Below are 24,536 nucleotides of genomic sequence, written 5' to 3' on the forward strand. Positions count from 1 at the left end.
TTTGAGGTTGTTACTTTACTTTATTTCAGATAAGTAGTGCTTTCCAACAATCAAATTAAAATGCATACAGCACTTTCTTGAACAGTAAGTACAGCAGGAAATGAGAAGACTTGCTTATGGAAATTATAGGACTCACAACCAATGAATACAGGAACATCTAAAATAGGGGAGAAAAGAGTTACATTCATGGCTGAGATTAATAATACCATTAGTTTTGTTAATACACTGCCTTGAAATTTACTTACGCAATATAAGACTCATTATTGCTTATATATAGTGCATAGCTGTGTATTTTAATGAATCTGTCTCAAATCAAGGAACATGGAGTGGTATGAGGACAGGATTTGACTCTGAGTATTAATGGAAAAAAGATTTAGGTCAGCACTGGGTGCTTTTGAAAATGCCACCCAGGAACTATACTTTCTCCATAATCGACACTATTTAGCTTTGTGCAAACACAAGAATCGCAATCATGTAAAGTTCTGCTACATGGTAATATCCCACAAAGATACATCAAAAGCCTAATCCTGAACAAGTCAGTAAAGTCCTAGCAAACAAATCCCTTTTACAGCTGTGAGACTACACAGTGAAGATGAAGGAATGGCTATTCACCCCCACCTATTGCAATGCAAGGGCACTGCTAAAGCAGGTCTAGCTGCCTAATTCTTGGAAGGGAAACTAGCTTCCTGCCACAGTCCACTCAACGGTTGAGCCATGTTGGTCCCCTGTAGCACACACCCACCTCTTCTGATTTGTGTTTGACATATTCTGTTTGTTTTGCATTCCTGTGTGGAATTCCACTACAGAATTGCAAGTGCCACCTAGTGTTGAATGCCTGCCACCTGTGGTGTACTAACAAGGCTCTACCCCAGTAATAGATGGTTCTTGCTGCCTGCGGTCTTGCATTCCCAGCCAGGCACTTTGCCCATTGTAAATGATTATACATTTCCTTTTAAATTGGCTTGGTAACTCTCACTCCACTTCTTACTGTGGCTCCTCTTAATACAGAGTCAAGTAAAAGGCTTATATGCTGCTTAGATAAAGCCATATTATAGATGGCTAGCTGGGGCCCAAGAAGACTTCATTTAGATACAGAAAGGGCGGGTTGAGCAGGACTCCGCTCTATATTGGATAGAAATCTGTTCACTGATTGCATATCATTTTGGTTCTACACTAACTTTTCCGTCACCACTACCATTTGTCCTAGAACTAATTGAAACATTGCATCAGAGAAGCCTCTTGATTTATCAAACACTTACAAACCTTACTAGAATATCCCTATTTCCTTCCTTCTGTTAATATCTCTCTTTATTTGACAAAGAGCACACACAGGACACCACAGGATAGTGCAGAAATCAGAGCAGATGGATCCCTGTTGAAACAGAAAAAATATTAAAGACTGTAACTTTAAGAAGTACATCTAACTTTTTGTTGACTTACACACATTGGACTTAAAGTCAGACTAGCATATGGGCTTTCTGTGCTGCCTTTGAGTGGGATGACAGGGCCATTATGGGGAAAATACATTTTAAACATCCTTTCCTTTTCTTGTTACTAAAGTACTATTTGGCCTAAATTCATAGAAACTAAAAGATACCAAACCCTACTTGGTTATCCATAGCCCTGCTTTTTACTGCAGCGAGCAAAAAAAAGAAAAATGTTCCCAGTTGCCTTCTGTAGGAGGCAGAGAGACTGGGTGCTGGTAGCAGGTTACCTCTTAAAAGGGCTGTTTTAGGCACCAAAGAAGTTAATTAGGAAGCAGAGTTATCTAATGGGTGGGGTTTACCCAATAACAACCAGGCTTTAGCAGATGGAAACCAGACTGAGATTAGACTGGAAGCTCCGCTAGATCAAGTCAGCCCACCTCCCTACCTGTGCAGGATTGTTCCTTATAGAGTAACCTCTGGGATTCTGGCCAGTTTCCATTTTTAAATGTTTCCAGTAGTGGGATTTTTCAACCGGTAAACTGGGAGTCTGGTGTCCAGTTGATTTGCATTTAGGGCTGGGATGTATTGTCTGATATTCAGCCAAACTCTTCCTTAACTTCATCCTTTTGCTAGTCCTCGCGCCACTCCTTAACACACTGCTATATTCCTTTCAGATCTTTGCAGTTTTAGTCCCCACTATTATTAACTGTCAAAAACTATACATATTTAGCTCTGAATTTTCCTTAACGGTCAATGCCTCCATGCTCCAAATTTCCTTCCAATTCCTTCCAAATTTCCTTCCTACCTGCATCCTGCATTGAAGATCCAGCAGGGAAAAATATGTTCTAGATAGAGAAACTTTTGCCTTCCTGCTCTGACATAGCTCCAAATTTTTAAAAGATCTTAGCTCCTATATTTAGGCTCCAAAGTGAAGCGGCCAGATTTTGAAGATACTGTTGAGCCCTTTAGAAAATCTGGACAATTCATTTAAGCGCCTAAATAGAAGCTGAGGTTTGTTTGTTTTTTTAATTAGCTTATAATATTTCTTCATAGCTCTCCTAAACCTCCTTGGCTTTGTGTTATTACTGCTCTATTGAATGTGTAATCATACGTGTAATTTCGTGACCAGTATCACCCTGAAGCATTTCAGTGACATGCCTTTCCATGTCTTTCCACCCACAGAACATGTACACGTTTGCAATTTTTTCCCCCCTGGGGACATTAGGCTGAATCTCGTTTTATAATTTCATGGCTATAGTTCTAACCTTCCTCAGTCCCTTCATATTATTCCTCTCTTGTGTTCGTAACACATCCCAATTCAGTGTGATCTATTCATTTAATTTTCATATGTTATCTAATCTTGTTTTTTCATTTCTTAGGCTTTTCTGTTATTTGTGCTTTGGCACAGAAGGAGTTAACTCCAGAAACTACAATATTGTAGCTTGAAAAAACACATACACAACCGCCTTGTTGATTGAACCACACATTTAGAATTCTGTCTACATTCTGCAACACCTTTTCAGCTCATCAGGAGAACCCTTGGTGAAGAGATTCATGCTGAAGGAGTAAGAGCCAAGATTTAGATCAGTAGTTTGGTCTAAATGGCGGTTGATTATCAGGTTAGTATTATGTACAATGTCTGCATTAGAAATTATCCAATATACATTTAATTTAGATGGATATTTAAATGTAACCAATGCCTCATCAGAGGGGGTTCTCTATCTCAGGTGCGTAGCAAATCTCTGCTTTAAAGGGGCATCAATTAATAACGGATAATTGCACTTCTACTTTTCATGAAATTATCTCAAAGTGCTTTACAACAGTACCAAAGGAATGATCTATTTTACAGATGGGGAGAACAAAGGAAGAAGAGCTAAGGGACTTGTGCAAGGTTACACAGTGAGTCGGTGGCAGTTGCAAGTAGAACCGAAGTCTTCAAATGACCAATCCTCCGCTAATTTCTAGACCACAGTGCCCTCAAATCATAAGGGAAGACTCCTAGCAGCCGTGTTCAGATGGGGAGGAATCACACTGGGTGGAAGCTGGCTAATGAAAATGTAGCCAACTGATCTGCTTAGATCAATGACATGTTGCTTTAAGGGCTGTTCTTTGAGCATGAGCAAAACAAAATATTATTAAATAGTAACTAACAGGGATTCCGTATCTTGTCCGGTAGAGAGTCCTCATGGCAACGCTTCCGCCACAACAGCAGCATTCATTCATGTCACTTGCTACTTGACATCCAAGACAATAGAAGCAGAATGCTCCACATAGGCCTGGATAAAGACAAACAAATGAGGCTCACTCAATGTTCTCCCCTTCATTCATGCAGACAGTTAACTTTCACCACCACTTTTAGGAGAGATGTAGAAATGGCTACAAAATCGGAAGGAGAAAGTTAGGGATGTGCCAATGGGCCAGAGCTAGTGCGAAGGAGGCCAAGATCTTTGAAAGACTTTTGAAGGAATAGTGATGTCATATGAATGGCAGCTTGCCCCCCATAATGACTTAAGGCCATTTCTTCACTGCCAAAAATAGTGTGTGTTTACAGTGGGATAACACACATGTTTCAGCTGTCTCAGTGGAGGCGAGGCATTATAGTTTTTACCATGGTGTTACTAAGCGAGGTGATCCGCAGGTGCGGGAGATAGGGTCGCACTTGCATAGCTACATTGCTAAAAGCTATATGAGCACTTTGCCTCCGCTGGGATTTCACAGCAAGATAGCTAACCCATGTCAGTTATCCGGCTGTAAACACACTCCTTTTTTGGTCTGTGACCACGTATTAGTGCAGATGCTTACGAGTTCACTGACCAGTACATGAACTTGGCAAAGTTGTTGCTAGTGCACTAGGCGCTAGATATTTACATAAATATATTCCAGCTACTACAGATACATCCCAATCGAGTACGAGATAACGAATAGGGATGTTTTGCCCAAGATATCAGGAACGAGGGGAAGTAACCAACAGAGGTCATGAAACACGTAGGCTGGAATGTAAGTTGTTTATCCCAGTTGTTTGTCCCAGTCTATAAATGGCAGGGGACGGCAGAAATTCCCACTGCTGACTGAGCTGCTCCTTGCCACGGGGCACTTGTGTTAATGTATCTGTAGCTGCTATGGGATGCTAGTATTGTGACCAGACGGCAATAAACCTGGCCGAGTGCCTTTGTCCCCAAACCAAGCCCGTGGTCTTTCTTTTTGAGTAACATCGTGGCCTGCTGAATTAGCAGGCTGCACTGCGAGTATGGCTCTCCCAGGACAGAAGCACTGAGCAACCTTACCCAGGCACTGACATTCCAGCCTTCTACACTTAGCAACACCTTGCTTTGTGTGTGAGTGGGTGATGTAGCCACCTAGTCACTGGCTCTCAGAGTGGATATGGGAAATCCAACTACAAGCCACTCCTATAAATAAATATAAAACAGACAAATTGGATTCTCCCAATTTAAAGTCAAACCCACTAAAAGACTGGAGATATAATATTAAGCCAAACATCAAGACACCTCAAACCCAAACAAAAATACAATATTTGACTATCCACTTACAGACTCCACAGTCACTGCAGCAATCCATCAACCCGGTCTGCCAGACATTACTTTGTGCAGTAGCCACAGAAAATTGGGGCTGTACAAAGATGACAGGTTGAGAATTCATTTTTAGTTTCACAAGATGAGTTCAGAAGTTTAATTTCTGAAAGGAAAACAATAAAAGGAACGGTTTGAAATAGTCTGTTAGGGACTAGCTGTGTCACAAATAGGGTGTCTAATGTCATTGTGGTGATGTAATTAGAGGAATGTTACCCACATCTCTTTGTGAAATGGCATGTTTCTCACTTCATTGGAAGCAATGCTATCCACTGGATAACTGGCCAAATTGTTGTCGACAGAGATAGACCACGAATTAATTTGGCCCAGTTTCTTCTGTCCAGATTATGACTAGGTGTACATTTTCATCCAAAAAGCCCATCTCTCCCTAACATCACATTGGGGCATAGTTCATTCCTGATTCAAAGGAAAGGGTGCCACTAACTAATGGCCAACGTATCTTCCAGCAACACCTAACGGTTCCCTGGTCATCACCCATGTGAGTCCTGGCCTACTCTGGTCATCCGTTCCGTGTGATCCGAGACCATCACAACACAAATACTATGGAGGTTATTGCAGAAATGGAACTCTCGCTCTTCCTGCTGTTCGCAAAGAGGCAGATTAGCTCCAAGAACCAGGATTTTCCTGCTGCAGCCAACAAAATTCTGAGATGTCATTTACTCAGGCAAACTTCTTTTGAGTTCAGTGGTGGTCTGACTAAAATCAGGAATTACTCTGGCACCAACAAACAGCTTTCAGACATTTTGAAACAACAGTGTACATTAGTACATATTGAAAATATAGCTGTCAAAGGCACCCATCAACTTAAAAAAAAATCACTGAAGTCTGAAAATGTTTCAGCTACTATTGTTATATGTAACATCTAAGATGATTATCAGTGAAAGATTAAAGAAAACATTTTTCTGATTTCTCAATTTGTTTACTTTGTACATCTAACTGCAGCCAGTTTTACTGTTTCCCCTGTACAGTCACTCACTCACTTTCCCTTGTTATTTTCTGAATTTTTCACTCCGCAACAGGGGAGAGAAGCACATAAGAATGGACATATGGGGTCAGACCAAAGGTCTGTCTAGCCCAGTATTCTGTCCTCCAACAGTGGCCAATGCCAGGCGCCCCAGAAGGAATGAACAGAACAGGTAATCATCACGTGGTCCTTCTCCTGTTGCCCATTCCCAGCTTCTGGCAAACAGAGGCTAGGGACACCATTCCTGCCAATCCTGGCTAATAGCCATGAATTTATCTAGTTCTTTTTTTTAACTCTGTTAGTCTTGGCCTTCACAACATCCTCTGGCAAAGAATTCTACAGGTTGACTGTGCGTTGCGGTGAAGAAATGCTTCCTTTTGTTTGTTTTAAACCTGCTGCCTATTAATTTCATTTGGTGACCCCCAAGTTCTTGTGCTATGAGAAGGCGTAAGTAACACTTCCTTATTTACTTTCTCCACACCAGTCATGATTTTATAGACCTCCATCATATCCCCCCTTAGTCATCTCTTTTCCAAGCTGAAAAGTCCCAGTCTTATTAATCTCTCTTCATATGGAAGCTATTCCATACCCCTAATCATTTTTGTTGCCCTTTTCTGAACCTGTTCCAATTCCAATATATCTTTTTTGAGACAGGGTGATCACATCTGCTCACAGAATTCCAGTGTAGATGTACCCTGAGGATCCTGGTACTGATGTGATACAAATATATTAAATAACAACAGGATTGGGATGAAGGTACATTTATATTATTCTGTTTTCATTTTTTCCTTGTTCCACATGTGGCAGCACTCTTAGTTCTCCAAAGACAGGACTTTGCCCTTACTTGCACAACTGTAATTTGCTTGGCAACACCCCTTGCCCCTTGGTAACATGATTCCTGGTGTTTGAACCTACATCAGCATCTGGTGTCCTACGCACTAGGTGAAATTTCCTTCAGTAAAGGGCTATCTTATTTCCGTAATGTTTAATTAGAGAAGTATCTTAATTATACCACAATAAAAGATGTGATATGAGAACAGGGCGATAAATTGTGTTCAAGATCCATTTTCGGTAAGCAGCAGATATATGACTGTGAAACCCTCATTTAGCCAATCATCTTTTTATATGTTGTATGATTCACAGGTATTGGGGACATTGAAATGTCAACAGAAACTCATTACTGATTGCCTCACTAATCTGCAAGTGCTAACAGTTAAAAGCAAGCCTGTGTGTTTCTTGTTTCTAAAATAAATAGTTATCAAGCTGTAAAAATAAAACCTCACTTTCTTCCTGATAATTGAACAATAGGTCTTTGAAGAACAAAAGGCCTCCAGTCTGACTATGATTTTAATAACATTGCTTCCTTCTTGCAGATCAGAAACATGACAGACCACTTCCAGTGAAAACACTGTGGGCAAAATTCTGACCTATTGTTCACATATTAACTGGTGTTAACGTGACTGCATGGGTAGAAAATAATAAAAGTATCAAACACACACCATAAACATAAAATCAGGCCTTCATTATGCTGACTCTTACAAGATGCATATACTGCCCCATATACAGTTTCCATGTCACTTAAGCTACAGGTCCATTCACATGCCTTCTCCTCTCTTCACTAAGAGGTATTGCAAAGTTGGCACTCTGCCATTACTCGTACTTTACACATCTCGGTGACCGAACAAGATTGCGGGTGAAGAGATCATTGCATCTTTCAAGAGGGCAGAAAATAGGTGAAGGAGGATAGAGCATGCTGAAAACAGCAAGCGACATATGGCTTCTCTTAAAACATGGATAATAATATCAAAGCACATAGGATAGAAAGAACCTTGAATCTTTCTGAAAAATGTTTCACAACCCCAATACCATTAGTAAGATGTATTTTGTCTCCACTGGTCATTTTGAAATATAGGTAGTCAAATTTAAACTGTAGCAAAGTTCATTTTTCCGTAAAATCAGCCTCCAACTGTCTGAGAAATATCGACTTTGATGCATTCATACAGTCTGAACGGTGGCAGGCAAAAAAACAAACAAAAATTACTTTCTGCTACCCACCCTGGGTGCATAATTTTGCCAAATACCTGTTATTAGGATTTACAGCATATTTCATTTTGCCTTAATTGGTTTGTTGAGCAGAAAACAAAACATTCTCATTTTTTACTAACTTCCCTTCCCAGAAATAGCCATCTAAGTAGCTGATAGCTCTTGAAAGTTTTAATATACTGAGCTTTGCCAAACTCAAAGAAATATGCACATACCAGTTGCAGAGCAGTCTTGAAGAGAGAAAGCGTTCCCTTTTCCTGGTTGAACTTCAGCCAAGTCACTTGTATATATTCCATGCGCTACACAAATTGGCAATCTAAACTGATCATGCGGCTTTCCAAGACTGCCGTCATTGGTTACTTGTAATCAAGCAATTTGAGTACAGGATATCTTTTACCATATTTTTAAAGAACTGTCAGCTGTTTTTCCATCATAAAATGATGTACATCAAATACGAAATAAATCTGTTATGCAACACCAAGGATGAAATTTTAATCTTAAAAAATTAAAAGGCATAGTTGAAGTGGAAGAGGGGCCGATGTAAGAGGAAATTTGTTGAAAATGGGGGAGGTCTGTGGCTCAGGAGTACTTTAGGTATACGGGTGGTGGGCCACTGTTTTCCGCAGTTTGTCAGGTCTGTCATCTATTGCCTTGTATTATTGACCACCGTAAAGTATCTATGGTTACAGCGTGTGTAAAAGTGTTATACAAGGAGAGGAAAATTAATTCTTCAGGGCCCCATCCATGTGATGGTAAAAGAAACAAACAAACAAACAATGTGGTTGTTGCTTTGCAGGTACCGCTACAGAACATCACCAAGTATGTAATCCTCCTAATGCTTCTGTTAATGTTAGTTACTTACTCTTTCTGAGGCCCTCCTGAAAAATTATTAGAAAGTTAGGCAAACCAATGGGGGGAAATAATGCTTCATAAAACTGTGGAGGGTTTGTTTGACAAACTCTCGGCCATGCGAAAGCATGAGAGCTCACAAAGAATGGACACAAAGCTGTTTCACTAAAATTAAGATTTATCAGTTGTCAAAGTTTTCACTAAAATTCAGGCCAGCTCTCTTATTTCTATGCCCTTTTTTTTCACGTTAAACGTTGAAAAGTTTATGACAGTTTATTTTTTAAAACCTTGTTTGATGTTGTCATAAATATAAAGGGAAGGGTAAATCCCTTTGAAATCCCTCCTGGCCAGGGGAAAGCTCCTCTCACCTGTAAAGGGTTAAGAAGCTAAAGGTAACCTCGCTGACACCTGACCAAAATGACCAATGAGGAGATAAGATACTTTCAAAAGCTGGGAGGAGGGAGAGAAACAAAGGGTCTGTGTGGCTGTCTATATGCTGTGGTTTTTCTGCCGGGGATAGACCAGGAATGGAGTCTTAGAACTTTTAGTAAGTAATCTAGCTAGGTATGTGTTAGATTATGATTTCTTTAAATGGCTGAGAAAAGAATTGTGCTGATTAGAATAACTATTTCTGTCTGTGTATCTTTTTTGTAACTTAAGGTTTTGCCTAGAGGGGTTCTCTATGTTTTGAATCTAATTACCCTGTAAGATATCTACCATCCTGATTTTACAGGGGGGATTTCTTTATTTCTATTTACTTCTATTTTTATTAAAAGTCTTCTTGTAAGAAAACTGAATGCTTTTTCATTGTTCTCAGATCCAAGGGTTTGGGTCTGTGGTCACCTATGCAAATTGGTGAGGCTTTTTATCCAACATTTCCCAGGAAAGGGGGGGTGCAAGTGTTGGGAGGATTGTTCATTGTTCTTAAGATCCAAGGGTCTGGGTCTGTAGTCACCTAGGCAAATTGGTGAGGCTTTTTACCAAACCTTGTCCAGGAAGTGGGGTGCAAGGTTTTGGGAAGTATTCTGGGGGGAAAGACGCGTCCAAACAGCTCTTCCCCAGTAACCAGTATTAGTTTGGTGGTGGTAGCGGCCAATCCAAGGACGACGGGTGGAATATTTTGTACCTTGGGGAAGTTTTGACCTAAGCTGGTAAAGATAAGCTTAGGAGGTTTTTCATGCAGGTCCCCACATCTGTACCTTAGAGTTCAGAGTGGGGGAGGAACCTTGACAGATGTCCTTTCTTATGTCACTGGATCTTTGATTAAAAGCGGTCTGTTCATCAGTAGGATGTGGAGAAGATGGCAGTTTTAGAAAAACAACTCAGGAAAAGAGGGGAGGGGTATATGGAGTGGATGTAAGAGTTCATCCCTCTTCAGATAACAGTGCTGGGCCCAACAGCTTCGCTCTCTACATGAAGCTACAAAGCTATGGCTTCTCTGTTAAATTTTTTTTTTTTTTGTAAAATGTCTCTGTAAATGAGGGGTTTTATATTGCACTCTCGTATCTGAAACTTTCTTTAAAATCTTCAGATGATGAGCCTACTACACAGTTTTGGCCTATCTTTGTAAATTGCATTTAGAGAAGTTTTTCTTGATTCGTGTTTTTTGCATGCTGGGCGATTTATTTAGACAAAGCTCTAAAAATACGCTAACCTTTTTTCTTTTCTTTTTTTTTTTAAAGTTGGGATAACAATAGCTCTTTGAAACATTGTCCAGCAATTTTTATTCAGAAGACCTCTTTGGTTAAGACAATATTAAAAAATTTTTGGGGGTGGGGGGGTGTTAGATGTTACAGTTTTAAAGGCACTATACACTGTAAAGTTTTATATAAACTGCAGAAAAATTAATTCTCTGGGACCTCTTCAATTGGATGATAAATAAAATGGAAAAAATAATTATTTTGCAGACCACTCTATAAACTATTGCTACAAATGTAAGGATGTTGATGCATTTTGATTCTCACATGACATTTTTAGCCATTGAAAAAAATGTCTGGGCTTGCAGTTTTGGACTGGAGTAGCTATACAATGCTGACATTGGCTTGCACCTTACCATTCTTGTAGGTTTCGTGTTTAATTACTGCTGTTCTTTTAGGGGCCAACTTATGCCTTAGGTTACTACGAAACAACAGTTGTTGCTTTTGACGTACTTCTCTAAAATACCACTGAGCATATAAAGAGAAGCATTTTTGTTCTATTACAAGGTTTTTCATCTTAGTCAGAAATGACCCATCTCACCATTTGGCTCTGGTACGTATGCTAAATCCTCCTGATGCCTTTGTAGGTGTTACTTACTTATAATTTCTGACACCTCACCCCTCTGAGAAACTGAGTAGACAGTTGGAAAAACAAAGGGGCATCAGAGGAATATGTTGCCTCAGGTTTGGGAGAGTTGTCTGTTTACCCATGCTAAACAGACAACTACCAAAGATTCCTCTCAAATCCAGACCAAATCTCTAATCTGCATTGTCTTGTTTTTTCATGTTTCAGAGTAGCAGCTGTGTTAATCTGTATTCGCAAAAATGAATCCGATGAAGTGAGCTGTAGCTCACGAAAGCTTATGCTCAAATAAATTGGTTCGTCTCTAAGGTGCCACAAGTACTCCTTTTCTTTTTGTTTTTTCATGTTTCCTTTAAAAGTTACTCTGGGTTACTCTGTGTGGATTTGTGTGTGTAAATGTGTTGGATTATTTTTAATTTCTTTTTTCTATTCATTCAATGGGCAAAAAATAGTTGTTAATGCAAAATATTTACCACTAAAGCACATTAGATATATTGAGTCTTAAGAACATTTTTTTTGTATCTACTGCCTCCCAAATACTAAAAATACAGGTTCCCTTACTACTTCATTGCTGTTTTAATTTTATTTGTTAAAGCCAAGTTTAATCATTTTAATAAATTACATTCCATCTATACCTTAAATGCTGAAACCTTACAGTTTTACTTGAACAAAAAGGACATTGTTTGTTGAAACAGATGTAAAATGTTAAAGATTCTTTTATATAGAATGTTTTAAACTAGGCTTGCATTTTGTCTCCTGCTTGTGTGTATTATCCATTACCCCATTAGATTTCCTTTAGGTTAGGCTGTGTGTGCACGCATTTGTGTTTTACATAATTTAATACTGAAAAACAGATATGAATGTGTTTGTGTGGGTGATTTATCTACAAAATAATATAAAACTAGTCTGAATGTATGTTCTGGATGGTTTGTCTTTTAAACAGTATACAATTTGGTTTGAATGTATGCTTAATTGTTCTGGGAAGGAGGAGAAGGAAGGGGATGGATACATATGTACGTAATATGTAATACGTGTGTGACTGTGTGTGTATATGAGAGAGCTCTTGCAAGTCTTGCATGCACAGCCTTGCTATGTGTCCTTTAGAACAGAATTAATACCTTTTTCTGTATTTTATACAAATTATTTATCTGTGTTACCTAGTGTCATAACTGACATAGCTACCCTGAAGAGTTCAGGAAACAAACCAACAAAAACAACAGTTACTTACCTCTCCAGTAACTGCTGTTCTTCAGGATGTATTGTGGACACATATATTCCACTGCAGGTGTCTATGCGCCCAGTGCACTTGAGTAGGAGAATTTTGACAGGGCGGGGCATGCACCTGCCATGTCTTTGTCCTTGTAGCTGAGGGCATAAAGGGCAGGGCTGCTCCGACTCCCTCTCATTTCCTTTGCACCAGGAAGATGACGACACTTCCAAAGTAGAGAAGAAAGCGAGGTCATAGGAATGTTTATGTACACAACATCTCAAAATACAACAATTACTGTAAAGGCAATTAACCATTTTTTCTCCTACTAGTGATTGTGCAAATATACATTTTACTGTAGGCGGCTCACTAGTGGATTTCTTGCAGGAAGTGGGAACAGGGAATGAAGTACAGACTTGCTGAAGTCCACATTGGCTGGTTGTAGTGGTCCCTCACTCTCGAGTAGGGAGGGAAGCCACTCTGCCTCACTACTGGCAGACTGCAAATAACAGTCTTTTAGGGGAGAGCTCCAGCCCCCTGGATGGGGTGAAGCATGACAGTCTTTAGACCACAGCCACCAGGCTGGGGCAGACAGTAATTAACAGCCTATAACTAGCAGTCTATCAGGGAGCTCTGTCCCTCTGGGCAGGGCAGAGCCACAAACAGTCTTTAGCCAACAGCCACCTGGCTGGGGCAGACAGCTACAAACAGTCTGTAGATGGGCTCTGGCTCCCTCTGGATGAGGCAGAGGCACAAACAGTTAGGGCTCTTGCAGGGGTGAGCACCGAAGCAGTCTAGGGGCTCAGGCAGGGAGTAAGCACCAATACAGATTTCCTGGCCTATGGTGGGGAGGTTGCTACCCCAGGGGTGAGATGGCAGGGGATAGGGGGATGCAGGCCCGCCTGACTCCACCATGTCCCAGCCAAGGCCCTAACAGTGGCAAAGTGATCTGTCACTGGGTCAGCAGGGAATCCATCTGCAACATGCTGACTCACACTCTGGTAGCAGAACCTAGGGTTACCATATTTGAACATTCAAAAAAGAGGACACTCCACCGGGGTGGGGGGGGGATTTGCTCGTGCCCCCTGGCCCTGACCCCGCCCGAACTCCATCCCTTCCCCGCCCCCATTCCAACCCCTTCCCCAAATCCCCACCCCGGCCCCGCCTCCTCCCCTGAGCGCGCCGCATTCCCCCTCCTTCCCCCCCTTAGGGAAAGAAGAGGTTAAAAATATTTAGACAAGTTAGATGTACTCAAATGGGCAGGGCCTGATGAAAGTCATCCTAGGGTACTTAAAGAACTAGCTGAAGCAATCTCAGAAGTGCTACCAATCATCCTTGAGAACTCATGGAGGATGGGTGAGGTCCCAGAGGACTGAAGAAGGGAGACTACGTATCTATCTTCAAAAAGGGGAACAAAGAAGAGCTGGGGAATTATAGACCAGTCAGTCTAACTTTGATACCTGGAAAGATACTGAACTAATTATTAAACAATCACTTTGTAAGCACCCAGAGGATAACAGGGTTATAAGGACTAGCCAGCACAGGTTTGTCAAGAACAAATCATGCCAGACCAACCTAATTTCCTTCTTTGACTGTGTTTCTGGCCTAGTGGATGGGGGGAGCTATAGATGGGATATATCTTGATTTTAGCTAAGCTTTTGACACAGCTCCACATAATATTCCCACAAGCAAATGAGGAAAAAGCAGTCTAGATGAAATTACTATAAGGTGGGTGCACAACTGGGTGAAAGACTACACTCAAAGTTATCAATGGTTCGCTGTGAGACTTGAAGAGCATATCTAGTAGGGCAGTGGCGCGAAGCCTTTCCAGACTACTGTACCCCTTTTAGGAGTCTGATTTGTCTTGTGTAGCCCCAAGTTTCACCTTACTTAAAAAACTACTTGCTTACAAAATCAGACATAAAAATACAGAAGAGTCACAACACACTATTACTGAAAAATTGGGTACGTTCTCATTTTTACCATATAATCATATAATAAAATAAATCAATTGGAATATAAATATAAATATTATACTTACATTTCAGTGTATAGTATATAGAGCAGTATAAACAAGTCACTGTCTGATGACTCGTACTTTTTTTGTAGCCTGTTGTAAAACTAGGTAAATATCTGGATGTGTTGATGTATCTCCTGGAAGACCTCTACTTACCCCTGGGGGCATGCATACTCCTGGCTGAGAGCCACTGTAGTAGGGTCCTGGGTCCAGTACTATTCAATGATCAAGACAATGGAATGGAGCACACATTTATAAATTTGCAGATGGCACCAAGCTGGGAGGAGAGGATTATAATTGAAAATGACTGTGACAAACTGGAGAATTGGTCTGAAATCAACAAGATGAAATTTCATAAAGATAAGTGCAAAGTACTTCACTTAGGAAGGAAAAAACAAATGCACAACTACAAAATGGAGAATAACTGGCCAGGTGGTAGTACTGCTGAAAACGATCTAGGGGTCTGTGGCGGGATGGTCACCCCATCATGCCTCAGAGGGCTTGAAACAGCCCTAAGAGAGGGCTATAGCCAGAGGAAAGCTAGGCTGATTGGGGGAAGTAGCCACTGGTGGGGCCATGCCCCAGTCAGGCCACAGCTGGCCCTTTTAGAGGGCTGTTAGCCAGGAGCTGAGACAGACACTCTCTCTAGCTACCTGGAGAGAGGAGAACCTGGCTGCCTGGGAAGCTGAGGAGGGTACCTAGGGCAGAGCAGTGCTGGGGAAGGGCAGAGGGAGCTGGGGAGCTCCAGCCTAGCAGAGCCCCAGGCTGCAGGCCAAGGTAAAGGCCCCGAAAGGGTACTAAGACTGCAGAGGAGCAGCCCAGACCTAGACAGAGGCAGCTGGTCTGACCCCGCCCTTGCCAGTGATGACTGGTACAGACTGCAGTCTGCCCCAGGGAGCGGGGGCTAGATGATGACTGACAGTAGCCACTGAGGCAAGGGAGGTGTTGCCGGCACCCAGGGCCGAGAGGCTAAACAATAGCTGGAGTTGGTTCGCTACCTGGTGTGCTACACCCAATAATCACAACGGGGTGGAGAAGCAGAAAAGTTTATTTGCAGCTGCAAAAAGGTACAGGGAGAATAAAATCTCAAATCCTGCACACAGAGCAGGAAGTTACACAGGCTTTTATACATCCTTTTCCCAGCATACTTATCCAATAGCAAGCTGCCCTAAGTATCCATATAGCCAGCCAATCCAGTTCCAAGCTAGTTCCCTTGTTCTCTGTATCATTTCTTAAACCATACATAAAGCTGCTTTATTCATCATTGTTCTTCCATATCTGCCCTGTTTGGCCTTGCTTAGTTTCAGGCAGCCTGACTCTGCAGCATATTGTTGCAGATCCTCAGCATAACTGCTGCGAGTGCCTCCAGGCGGGGGGCCAAGGACACTTGGGCCTAGTACGCAGAGCTGCTGCGAGTGCCTCCAGGCGGGAGCGGGGGCCAAGGACACTTGGGCCTAGTGCGAGGGGGCTTCATCGACGCTCGTGGTCTTCCATCCCCTCGAGTTACCTAGTGGCCATGCCCCAGTGTCCCTAACAGAGGGATAGGGGGTTGGGGGTTCCCCGGGGAGGGGAGACCCTGATTCGGGGTTACAGGTAGAACCCTGATCTAGAATGGCACCGGGGTCCAGGAGGGACACGGGGGGCCAGTGGCAGGTGAGACACCTGCCTGAAGAGGGCGCTCCAGACTGGAAAGAGCTAATTCCCTGGATGACCGACAGGAGGCGCCACACCGGTGAGTCGTTGCCCTGTCACAGGGTCATAGTGGATCACAAATAAAATACTGTATTTGCGAGAGCTTCAAAATGAACCCAGGTCAAAGGTCCATTCCTGCCTATGACTTCTAGATTATGTGGCTTCATGAATGTACGTGAGCCCACATGGCTGCCTTTATCTCAGGTGCTTGCAGGTCTGGTTCCACTCTGTAACATCCAAGCAGGCACTCTCTGGACATGCTGATTTGTGAACCTCAGTGAGTGCTTTCTTCCCTGGATTGGTGGGTGGACCCAGACAATGTCTGTGCCTGAGTTCTCTTCTGCAATCCAGAATCAACAACAATGACTCTTATCACAGATGCCACCACCATGAGTGCTCTTTGAAGACCGAAATACTGAACTTCATATTTCAGAAATGGGGTACACCTATCATACATCTTTTTGGTCGAAGGGTCTTCTCTACACCTTTACTCCAATTCTCTTGATCCCAAGGTTGATCAGAAAGCTAAAACAGGACCAGGCAACATTAATACTGATAGTCTCAGCTTGGCCAAGATTCTGTTGGTATACAGATCTCCAAGACCTCTTGATACAACCTCCAATAACCAGGCCATTGATCAAGGGATTATTGTCCCAGAATCAGGGACACATTCTACATCCCAATCTGTAGAATCTTCATAGAATTATTGACATATAGGGCTGGAAGGGACCTCAAGAAGCCATCAAGTCCAGCTTTCTACACTGAGGCAGGACAAAGTAGACATAGACAATCCCTGAGAGGTTTTTGTCCAACCTGTTCTTAAAAACCTCCAGTGATGAGGATTCCACAGCCTCCTTTGGAAGCCTGTTCCAGAGCTTCAGTACCTTTATAGTTGGAAAGTTTTTCCTAATATCTTACCTAAATCTTCCTTGCTGAATATTAAACCCATTATTTGTTGTCCTACCTTCAGTGGACATAGTGAACAACTGATTACAGCCCTCTTTATAACTGCTCTTAACATATGTGAAGATTGTCCCCCCTCAGTCTTCTTTTCTCAAGATAAAACATGCCGATTTTTTTAACTTTCTGCAGCCTTGCGTGTAGTTATGGGTCACTTTAACTAATTACCCACCTCAAGGCGAGGATCTTCATGACAGTAACTCCTCACTTAAAGTCGTCCCAACTAACGTTGTTTTGTTGTTATGTTGCTGATCAATTAGGGAACATGCTTGTTTAAAGTTGTGCAATGCTCCCTTATAACACTGTTTGGCAGCTGCCTGCTTTGTCCACTCCTTGCCGGAAGAGCAGCCCATTGCAGCTAGCTGGTGGGGGCTTGGAACCTGGAACCAGGGTGGACCAACAGCCCCCCATCAGCTCCCCTCTCCCCTAAATTCCCTGTGCAGCAGCTGCCCAGCAGGCTATCAACTGCCAGTTCTGCTGTCCCTCCCCCCACTGCTATGTGCTGTCCCTCCTACCCTCGGCCTTGGAGCTGTTCCCGGGAGCCTCCTGCTTGCTGTGTGTGGGGGAGAGTGGGGCTAATGTCAGGGTGTCCCCCTCCCCCCTGATCCTGCACCCCACTTACCCCATCTCCATGGTGCGGGGGACACACGACAGGGCTCAGGACGGAGGGAGCTTCCTGGCAGCAGCAGCAGCTGCTGTCTCAACTTGCTGATCTACTTAAAAAGGCAAATTACTTAGAGTGGAGCCAGTGTACTTAAAGGGGCAATGCACATCTCTCTCTCTCTCACCCAGTGTGTGTCTCTGTTTCTGTCTGCCATGCTGTCTCCCCTCCCTCCATTTGTGCTGCCTTGTGGAGTGTGAGGCTACATTAACAATAATGTGTTAACCCTTGAGGGCTCAGCCGAGTGCTAGTTCATCATGCTTCCGTCGATGTGCACGGGCTGAAATTGTGGAAAAGCAGCATCACTTGCCCCATAACCTCAGCCACGCTGAACACCAGGCCATCCACAGCCTCAGAAACAACTCTGACACCATAATCAAAAAGGCTGACAAAGGGGGTGCAGTCATCATCCTGAATAAGTTGGAATATGAACAAGAGGCTGCTAGGCAGCTCTCTAACTTCACATTCTACAAGCCATTACCCTCTGATCCCACTGAAGGTTACCAACAGAAACTACACCATCTGTTCAAGAAACTCCCTGAAAAAGCACAGGAACAGATCTGTGCAGACACATGCCTAGAACCCTCACCAGGGGTATTCTATCAGCTACCCAAGATCCATAAACCTGGAAATCCTGGACGCCCCATCATCTCAGGCATTGGCACCCTGACAGCAGGATTGTCTGGCTATGTAGACTCCCTCTTCAGGCCCGACACTCCCAGCAATCCCAGCTATCTTCGAAACACCACTGACTTCCTGAGGAAACTACAATCCATTGGTGATCTTCCAGAAAATACCCTCCTGGCCACTATGGACGTAGAAGCCCTCTACACCAACATTCCACACAAAGATGGACTACAAGCCATCAGGAACAGTATTCCCGATACTGTCACAGTAAACCTGGTGGCTGAACTTTGTGACTTTGTCCTCACCCATAACTATTTCACATTCGGGGGCAATGTATACCTTCAAGTCAGCGGCACTTCTATGGGTACCCACATGGTCCCACAGTATGCCAACATTTTTATGGCTGACTTAGAACAACGCTTCCTTAGCTCTCGTCTCCTAACGCCCCAACTCTACTTGCGCTACATTGGTGACATCTTCATCATCTGGAAAAGAAGCCCTTGAGGAATTCCACCATGATTTCAACAATTTCCATCCCACCATCAACCTCAGCCTAGACCAATCCACACAAGCGGTCTATTTCCTGGATACTACTGTGCCTGGAAACCTACCGACTGCTATACTTACCTACATGCCTCCAGAAAGAAAAGGAGTACTTGTGGCACCTTAGAGACTAACAAACTTACCTACATGCCTCCAGCTTCCATCCAGGACACACCACAAGATCAATTGTCTACAGCCAAGCTCTAAGATACAACTGCATTTGCTCCAATCCCTCAGACAGAGACAAACACCTACAAGATCTTTGTTAAGCATTCTTAAAACTACAATACCCACCTGCGGAAGTGAAAGAACAGATTGACAGAGCCAGAAGAGTACCCAGAAGCCACCTACTACAGGACAGGCCCAACAAAGAAAATAACAGAACGCCACTAGCTGTCACCTTCAGCCCCCAACTAAAACCTCTCCAGCTCATCATCAAAGATTTACAACCTATCCTGAAAAATGATCCCTCACTCTCACAGATCTTGGGAGACAGGCCAGTCCTCGCTTACAGACAGCCCCCCAACCTGAAGCGAATACTCACCAGCAACCACACAACAAAAACACTAACCCAGGAACCTATCCTTGTAACAAAGCCCAATGCCAACTCTGTCCACATATTTATTCAAGTGACACCATCATAGGACCTAATCACAGCCACACCATCAGGGGCTCATTCACCTGCACATCTACCAATGTGATATATGCCATCATGTGCCAGCAATGCTCCTCTGCCATGTACATTGGCCAAACCGGACAGTCTCTACGCAAAAGAATAAATGGACACAAATCTGACATCAAGAATCATAACATTCAAAAACCGGTAGGAGAACACTTCAACCTCTCTGGCCACTCAGTAAAAGATTTAAGGTGGCAATTTTGCAAAAGAAAAGCTTCAAAAACAGACTCCAAGGAGAAACTGCTGAGCTTGAATTAATATGCAATCTAGATACCATTAACTTGGGTTTGAATAGAGACTCTGAGTGGCTGGGTCATTACACATATTGAATCTATTTCCTTAAGTTAAGTATCCTCACACTTTCTTGTCAACTGTCTAAATGGGCCATCTTGATTATCACTACCAAAGTTTTTTTTCTCCTGATGATAATAGCTTATCTTAACTAATTAGCCTCTCACAGTTAGTATGGTAACTTCCAACTTATCTGTGTGTGTGTGTGTGTAATATATATATATATATACACACATACACATCTCTTACTATATGTTCCATTCTATGCATCCGATGAAGTGGGCTGGAGCCCACGAAAGCTTACGCTCTAATAAATTTGTTAGTCTCTAAGGTGCCACAAGTACTCCTGTTCATTTAGCAGTACGGCATTCCCTGGGAAATATCCTACCCTCTTCCACCCTCTGACTTCACCACCTCAACCAAGCTTCACAATCATCATAGCTATGTACTGTATTAAATTGTTTGTTTAAAACTTATACTGTGTGTATATACACCTCTACCCCGATATAATGCGGTCTGATATAACGTGAATTCAGATATAATGTGGTAAAGCAGAGCTCCGGGGAGCGGGGCTGCTTTACCTCGTATATCCGAATTCGTGTTACCGCAAGTGGTTCCTCTGCGCCCGCCCTTACATGCTGAGCCCCCCCCCCCCAACGTGGTCCTTGGGAGCCAAAAAATCTTACCTTCGTATAGGTGAGACCACGTTATATCGGGGTCGGGAGAGGAACAACTTCCCACCCCAGCTCACCTCTGCTCTGCCTCCACCTCCTCCCCTAAACGCGCCACCGCCGCTCCGCTTCCCCCACTCCCCTCCCTCCCTTCCTTCCAGGCTTCCTGCGCCAAATAGCTGATTGACGCGGCAAGCCTGGAAGGGCGTGGGGGGGAGAAGCGGAGCGGCAGCAGCGCACTCAGGGGAGGAGGTGGAGGCAGAGCAGAGGTGAGCTGGGGTGGGAAGTTGTTCCTCTCCCAACCCTGATATAATGTGGTCTCATCTATAAGAAGGTAAGATTTTTTGGCTCCCAAGGACCACGTTATATCAGGGTGGGGGGGGGTGTACACACACACACACACACACACACACACACAGGGTGTGTATGTATATATATAATATAGTCTTGTCTGGTGAAAAAAATTTCCCTAGAACCTAATCCCCCCATTTACATTAATTCTGATGCGGAAATTGGATTCGCTTAAAGTCACATTTTTCAGGAACATAACTGCAACGTTAAGAGAGGAGTTACTGTATTGGCAATGGCCAGAAACCTGTCCTGAGATCAGTAAGCAGTCACTGTGGCAGCACTGAGGACTGCTCCCATCAAGCTGATCTTTTGAACTGGACTAAAGTAGACTTTTCTGCATATATTCTGAGTACCAGATGAATGAACAGTGACTGGATTCGAAGAATGCTGTGCTTTACTTACTCCTTTGACTGGCCTCGGACCACCCAGTCATCCAGACAAGGAAAGACCTGGATACCCTAATAGTGGAGAAGGGAAGCTACCACTACATACGTTTGGTAAAAACTCTCTGTGCCAGTGAAGTGCCAAAGAGGAGTACCCTGCATTGGTAGTGAGAGTCTGACCATTAATTTCAGATACTTCCTGTGGCCACATGGAAATCAACATCCTGTGAATCAAGGGCAGAGAACCAGTCTCCGAAGTCCAGGGAGAGCATAACGGAATAAAGTGAAAGCATCCTGAACTTTAGCTTCCTGGTTAATTTCGTTAGCTTTCTCAAGTCCTGCATGGGTGTTAGCCAACCCTCTTCCCCTCTTGTGAAAGAAGGTAGAATTAGCAGGAATAAATTCTTTTGCCTTCATATTGTGGAGATACTTTCTCTATGGCTCCCAAATTCCTGAGGCTGCACAATTTTCCAAGAAAGGCTCCAGAGGCGATCCTGGCAATTACAAGGTGGTAAGCCTAACTTCCATAGCAGGCAAATTGGTTGAAACTATAGCAAAGAATAGAATTAGACACATAGATGAACACAATATATTGGGGAAGAGTCAACAGGACTTTTCTAAAGGGAACTCACCAATATATTAGAATTCTTTGGGGGGGGGGTCAATGAACATGCGGACAAGAGTGATCCAGTGGATATAGTGTACTTGGACTTTCAGAAAGCCTTTGGCAAGGTCCCTCACCAAAGGCTATTAAGCAAAGTAAGCAGTCATGGGATAAGAGGGAAGGTCCTCTTATAGACAGAAAACAAAGGGTAGGAATAAATTATCAGTTTTTGCAATGGGGAGAGGTAAATAGCAGGGGCCCCCACAGATCTGTACTGCAATCAGTGCTATTCAACATATTCATAAAGGATCTGGGAAAGGGGGTAAACAGTGAGGTGGCAGAGTCTGTAGACGATACAAAATTACTCAAGATAACTAAGTCCAAAGCAGACCGCAAAGAGTTACAAAGGGATCTCACAAAACTGGGTGACTGGGCAACAAAATGGCAGATGAAATTCAAATTGTTGATAAATGCAAAGTAATGCACATTGGAAAATGTCATTCCAATCACACATGCAAAAAGATGTTGTCTAAATTAGCTATTACCATTCAAGAAAGATCTTGGAGTCATCGTGGATAGTTCTCTCTCTCTGCTCAATGTGCAGTGGCAGTCAAAAAAGTCAACAGAATGTTAGGAACCATTTGGTAAGGGATAGATAATAAGACAGAAAATATCATAATGCCACTTATATATTTACAGTACACCCACACCTGGAATACGGGTGCAGTTCAGATCACTCCATCTCAGAAAAGATATATTACATATATATAAAATATACATACACATAATATATAAAAAGCTATATTAGCTATATCTGATCTATTGCATACAGATTTTTACAAATCTCTTGTTTTATGATCTTGCTAGATCTCAGTCTTTATTTTCCTAGCTGCTGCTACATAACATGGATCTGAAAACATCAGCTTCCTATCTCCCAAATCCATTCTCTGATCAGTGCAGTGCAGCTTTTGGTCACATACAGTTAAGGCTAGAATTTATAAAATGAACTTCTGTAAACTAACTGATAAGAGTAGAGCCTTTAAGTCAAATGTGTGTAGTCTTGAGATTAGCTTGCTTATGTTCAGAATCCATGAAGAATATGAAAGGTTTCGGATACCAGGCATGCCTTATCTTTATGGACATTCCTGCCATACAGTAAGAAAGAAATGCATTAAAAAAAAGATCAAAAAGAAAAAAAGTTAGAAAATGTTCCTCTTACCAAATAAACTGTATCCATCTTTTGAAGCCCAATGACCTACTTGGTACAATCTATGCTGTCTGGTCCAAAACTGACAAAAATAAAAATAAAAAGCTTGTTAATTAGTATGTGCTTTTAACTGTTGCAGCCTTTCTCCCTCTCTGGCTAATAGCTATCACCTATTTGTATTACAGTAGTGCTCAGAGACTCTAAGGTCAGAGCTCCATGTGCTAGGCACTGCATGTACAAACATAGTAAGAAGCAGTCCCTACCCTGAAGGGCTAAAAAATAATGAGACAAAAGGCAGGAGAGTAGCAGTATCCCCATTTCTCAGATGGCGAGAACTAAGGCACAGATTAACTCTCTTTTCTAAGGTCATACATGAAACCTGTAGCAGAGTCAGAAAATGAACTCCGATCTAGTACAGTACCTTAACCACAAGACCATCTCTGCTTGGATGTCTTAGAAGGGAATTGGAGAGACTGAAGACTTTCTTCTAGGTTGTCTACTTTGAAGAGTTATCTACATTGAGTCAGTTTCTTAGTGCTAGTTCTCTTCTATAAGGACTAATAGTGCTGTAAGGAAACCAGATATGGTTAACTGTGCTGCACATATACAATTTTAACAAAGTATTTTTCTTACTCACTGTGCAAGCAAAAGTCTATTGAAAACTCTTAACTATGAAGTGTCATTTTATTCCATCTCTATCTTGATACTCCAGTATCTTGGCCAGAGCTGTTATTAACCACAACTTGCTATCTGCAAGCAAACTATACAACAATATTACCTTTGAAGAGTTTGGAGCACTATTAGAGAGAGATCCCTGCAGCCATTATTTGTTTCCTGTGGGATAATTTTTGAATGGGAAAAACACATTCCATTGGCAAACAGTGATATTAACAAATATTTTTGACTATAACTTGAAGCAGTTCAGCTCTTCATGTTTCAGTGCTTGAGCAAGAGTGATACAGGGTATTTAATTGGCACTGTTGGACAATTATTTAATACATTAGAACCTCAGAGTTACGAACACCTTAGACATGGAAGTTGTTTGTAACGCTGAAATGTTTGTAATGCTGAGCAAAACATTATGGTTGGTCTTTCAAATGTTTACAAATGAACTTTGACTTAATACAGCTTTGAAACTTTACTATGCAGAAGAAAAATATTGCTTTCCCTTTATTTTTTTAGTAGTTTACTTTTAACACAGTCCTGTACTGTATTTGCTTTTTAATCTTGCTGCTGCCTGATTGTGTACTTCCAGTTCCCAATGAGATGTGTGGTTGACTGGTCAGTTCAGAACTCTGGTGTTCGTAACTCACTCCGAGGTTCTATTACATCAGTTGTTTCATACTATAGCACAGTTTTCAAAGACTAGAGGTTCCTGTTCAAGGTTCTGTACTGCAAGTAAGGTGTCTGTAGGAGACTGAAAGACTATCACGAGGTCAACATGTTCAGAAGGCAAAACATTGAGCCCATTT

The 24,536-nt window shown here is 42.4% G+C and overlaps 1 protein-coding gene and 1 long non-coding RNA gene across 2 annotated transcripts in view; one reads left to right on the top strand and one right to left on the bottom strand.

The window, feature by feature from the left end:
• On the bottom strand, positions 1 to 18,469 carry PLAC8 (placenta associated 8). Its single transcript, XM_084625335.1, has 7 exons — positions 17,670 to 18,469; positions 14,420 to 14,672; positions 12,400 to 12,604; positions 4,976 to 5,120; positions 3,579 to 3,703; positions 1,264 to 1,372; positions 1 to 157 (listed from the first exon to the last, which is right to left on the bottom strand). The coding sequence occupies exons 4-6, from the start codon at positions 5,082 to 5,084 to the stop codon at positions 1,268 to 1,270; spliced, it is 339 nt and encodes a 112-aa protein (XP_084481461.1). The 5' UTR covers positions 5,085 to 5,120; positions 12,400 to 12,604; positions 14,420 to 14,672; positions 17,670 to 18,469; the 3' UTR covers positions 1 to 157; positions 1,264 to 1,267.
• The window catches only part of LOC311519112, a 23,316-nt gene continuing 8,084 nt past the window's right edge, over positions 9,305 to 24,536 (top strand). Inside the window, exon 1 of the long non-coding RNA XR_014711204.1 lies at positions 9,305 to 9,438. This is a non-coding gene — a long non-coding RNA (uncharacterized lncRNA). The remainder of the gene's footprint in view (positions 9,439 to 24,536) is intronic.

Source organism: Lepidochelys olivacea (genome assembly GCF_965140295.1).
Source record: "Lepidochelys olivacea isolate rLepOli2 genome assembly, chromosome: 4".
Taxonomy (NCBI): Eukaryota; Metazoa; Chordata; order Testudines; family Cheloniidae; genus Lepidochelys; species Lepidochelys olivacea.

What these genes read in the sequence shown, in the direction of transcription:
- PLAC8 (XM_084625335.1), bottom strand. Translation starts at nt 5,084, where the DNA reads ATGAATTCTCAACCTGTCATCTTTGTACAGCCCCAATTTTCTGTGGCT. An exon ending in CTGCAGTGACTGTGGAGTCT is followed by an intron (nt 3,704 to 4,975) that starts GTAAGTGGATAG and finishes GTCTTTATCCAG; the next exon opens with GCCTATGTGGAGCATTCTGC. An exon ending in GGACAAGATACGGAATCCCT is followed by an intron (nt 1,373 to 3,578) that starts GTTAGTTACTAT and finishes CTGTTTCAACAG; the next exon opens with GGATCCATCTGCTCTGATTT.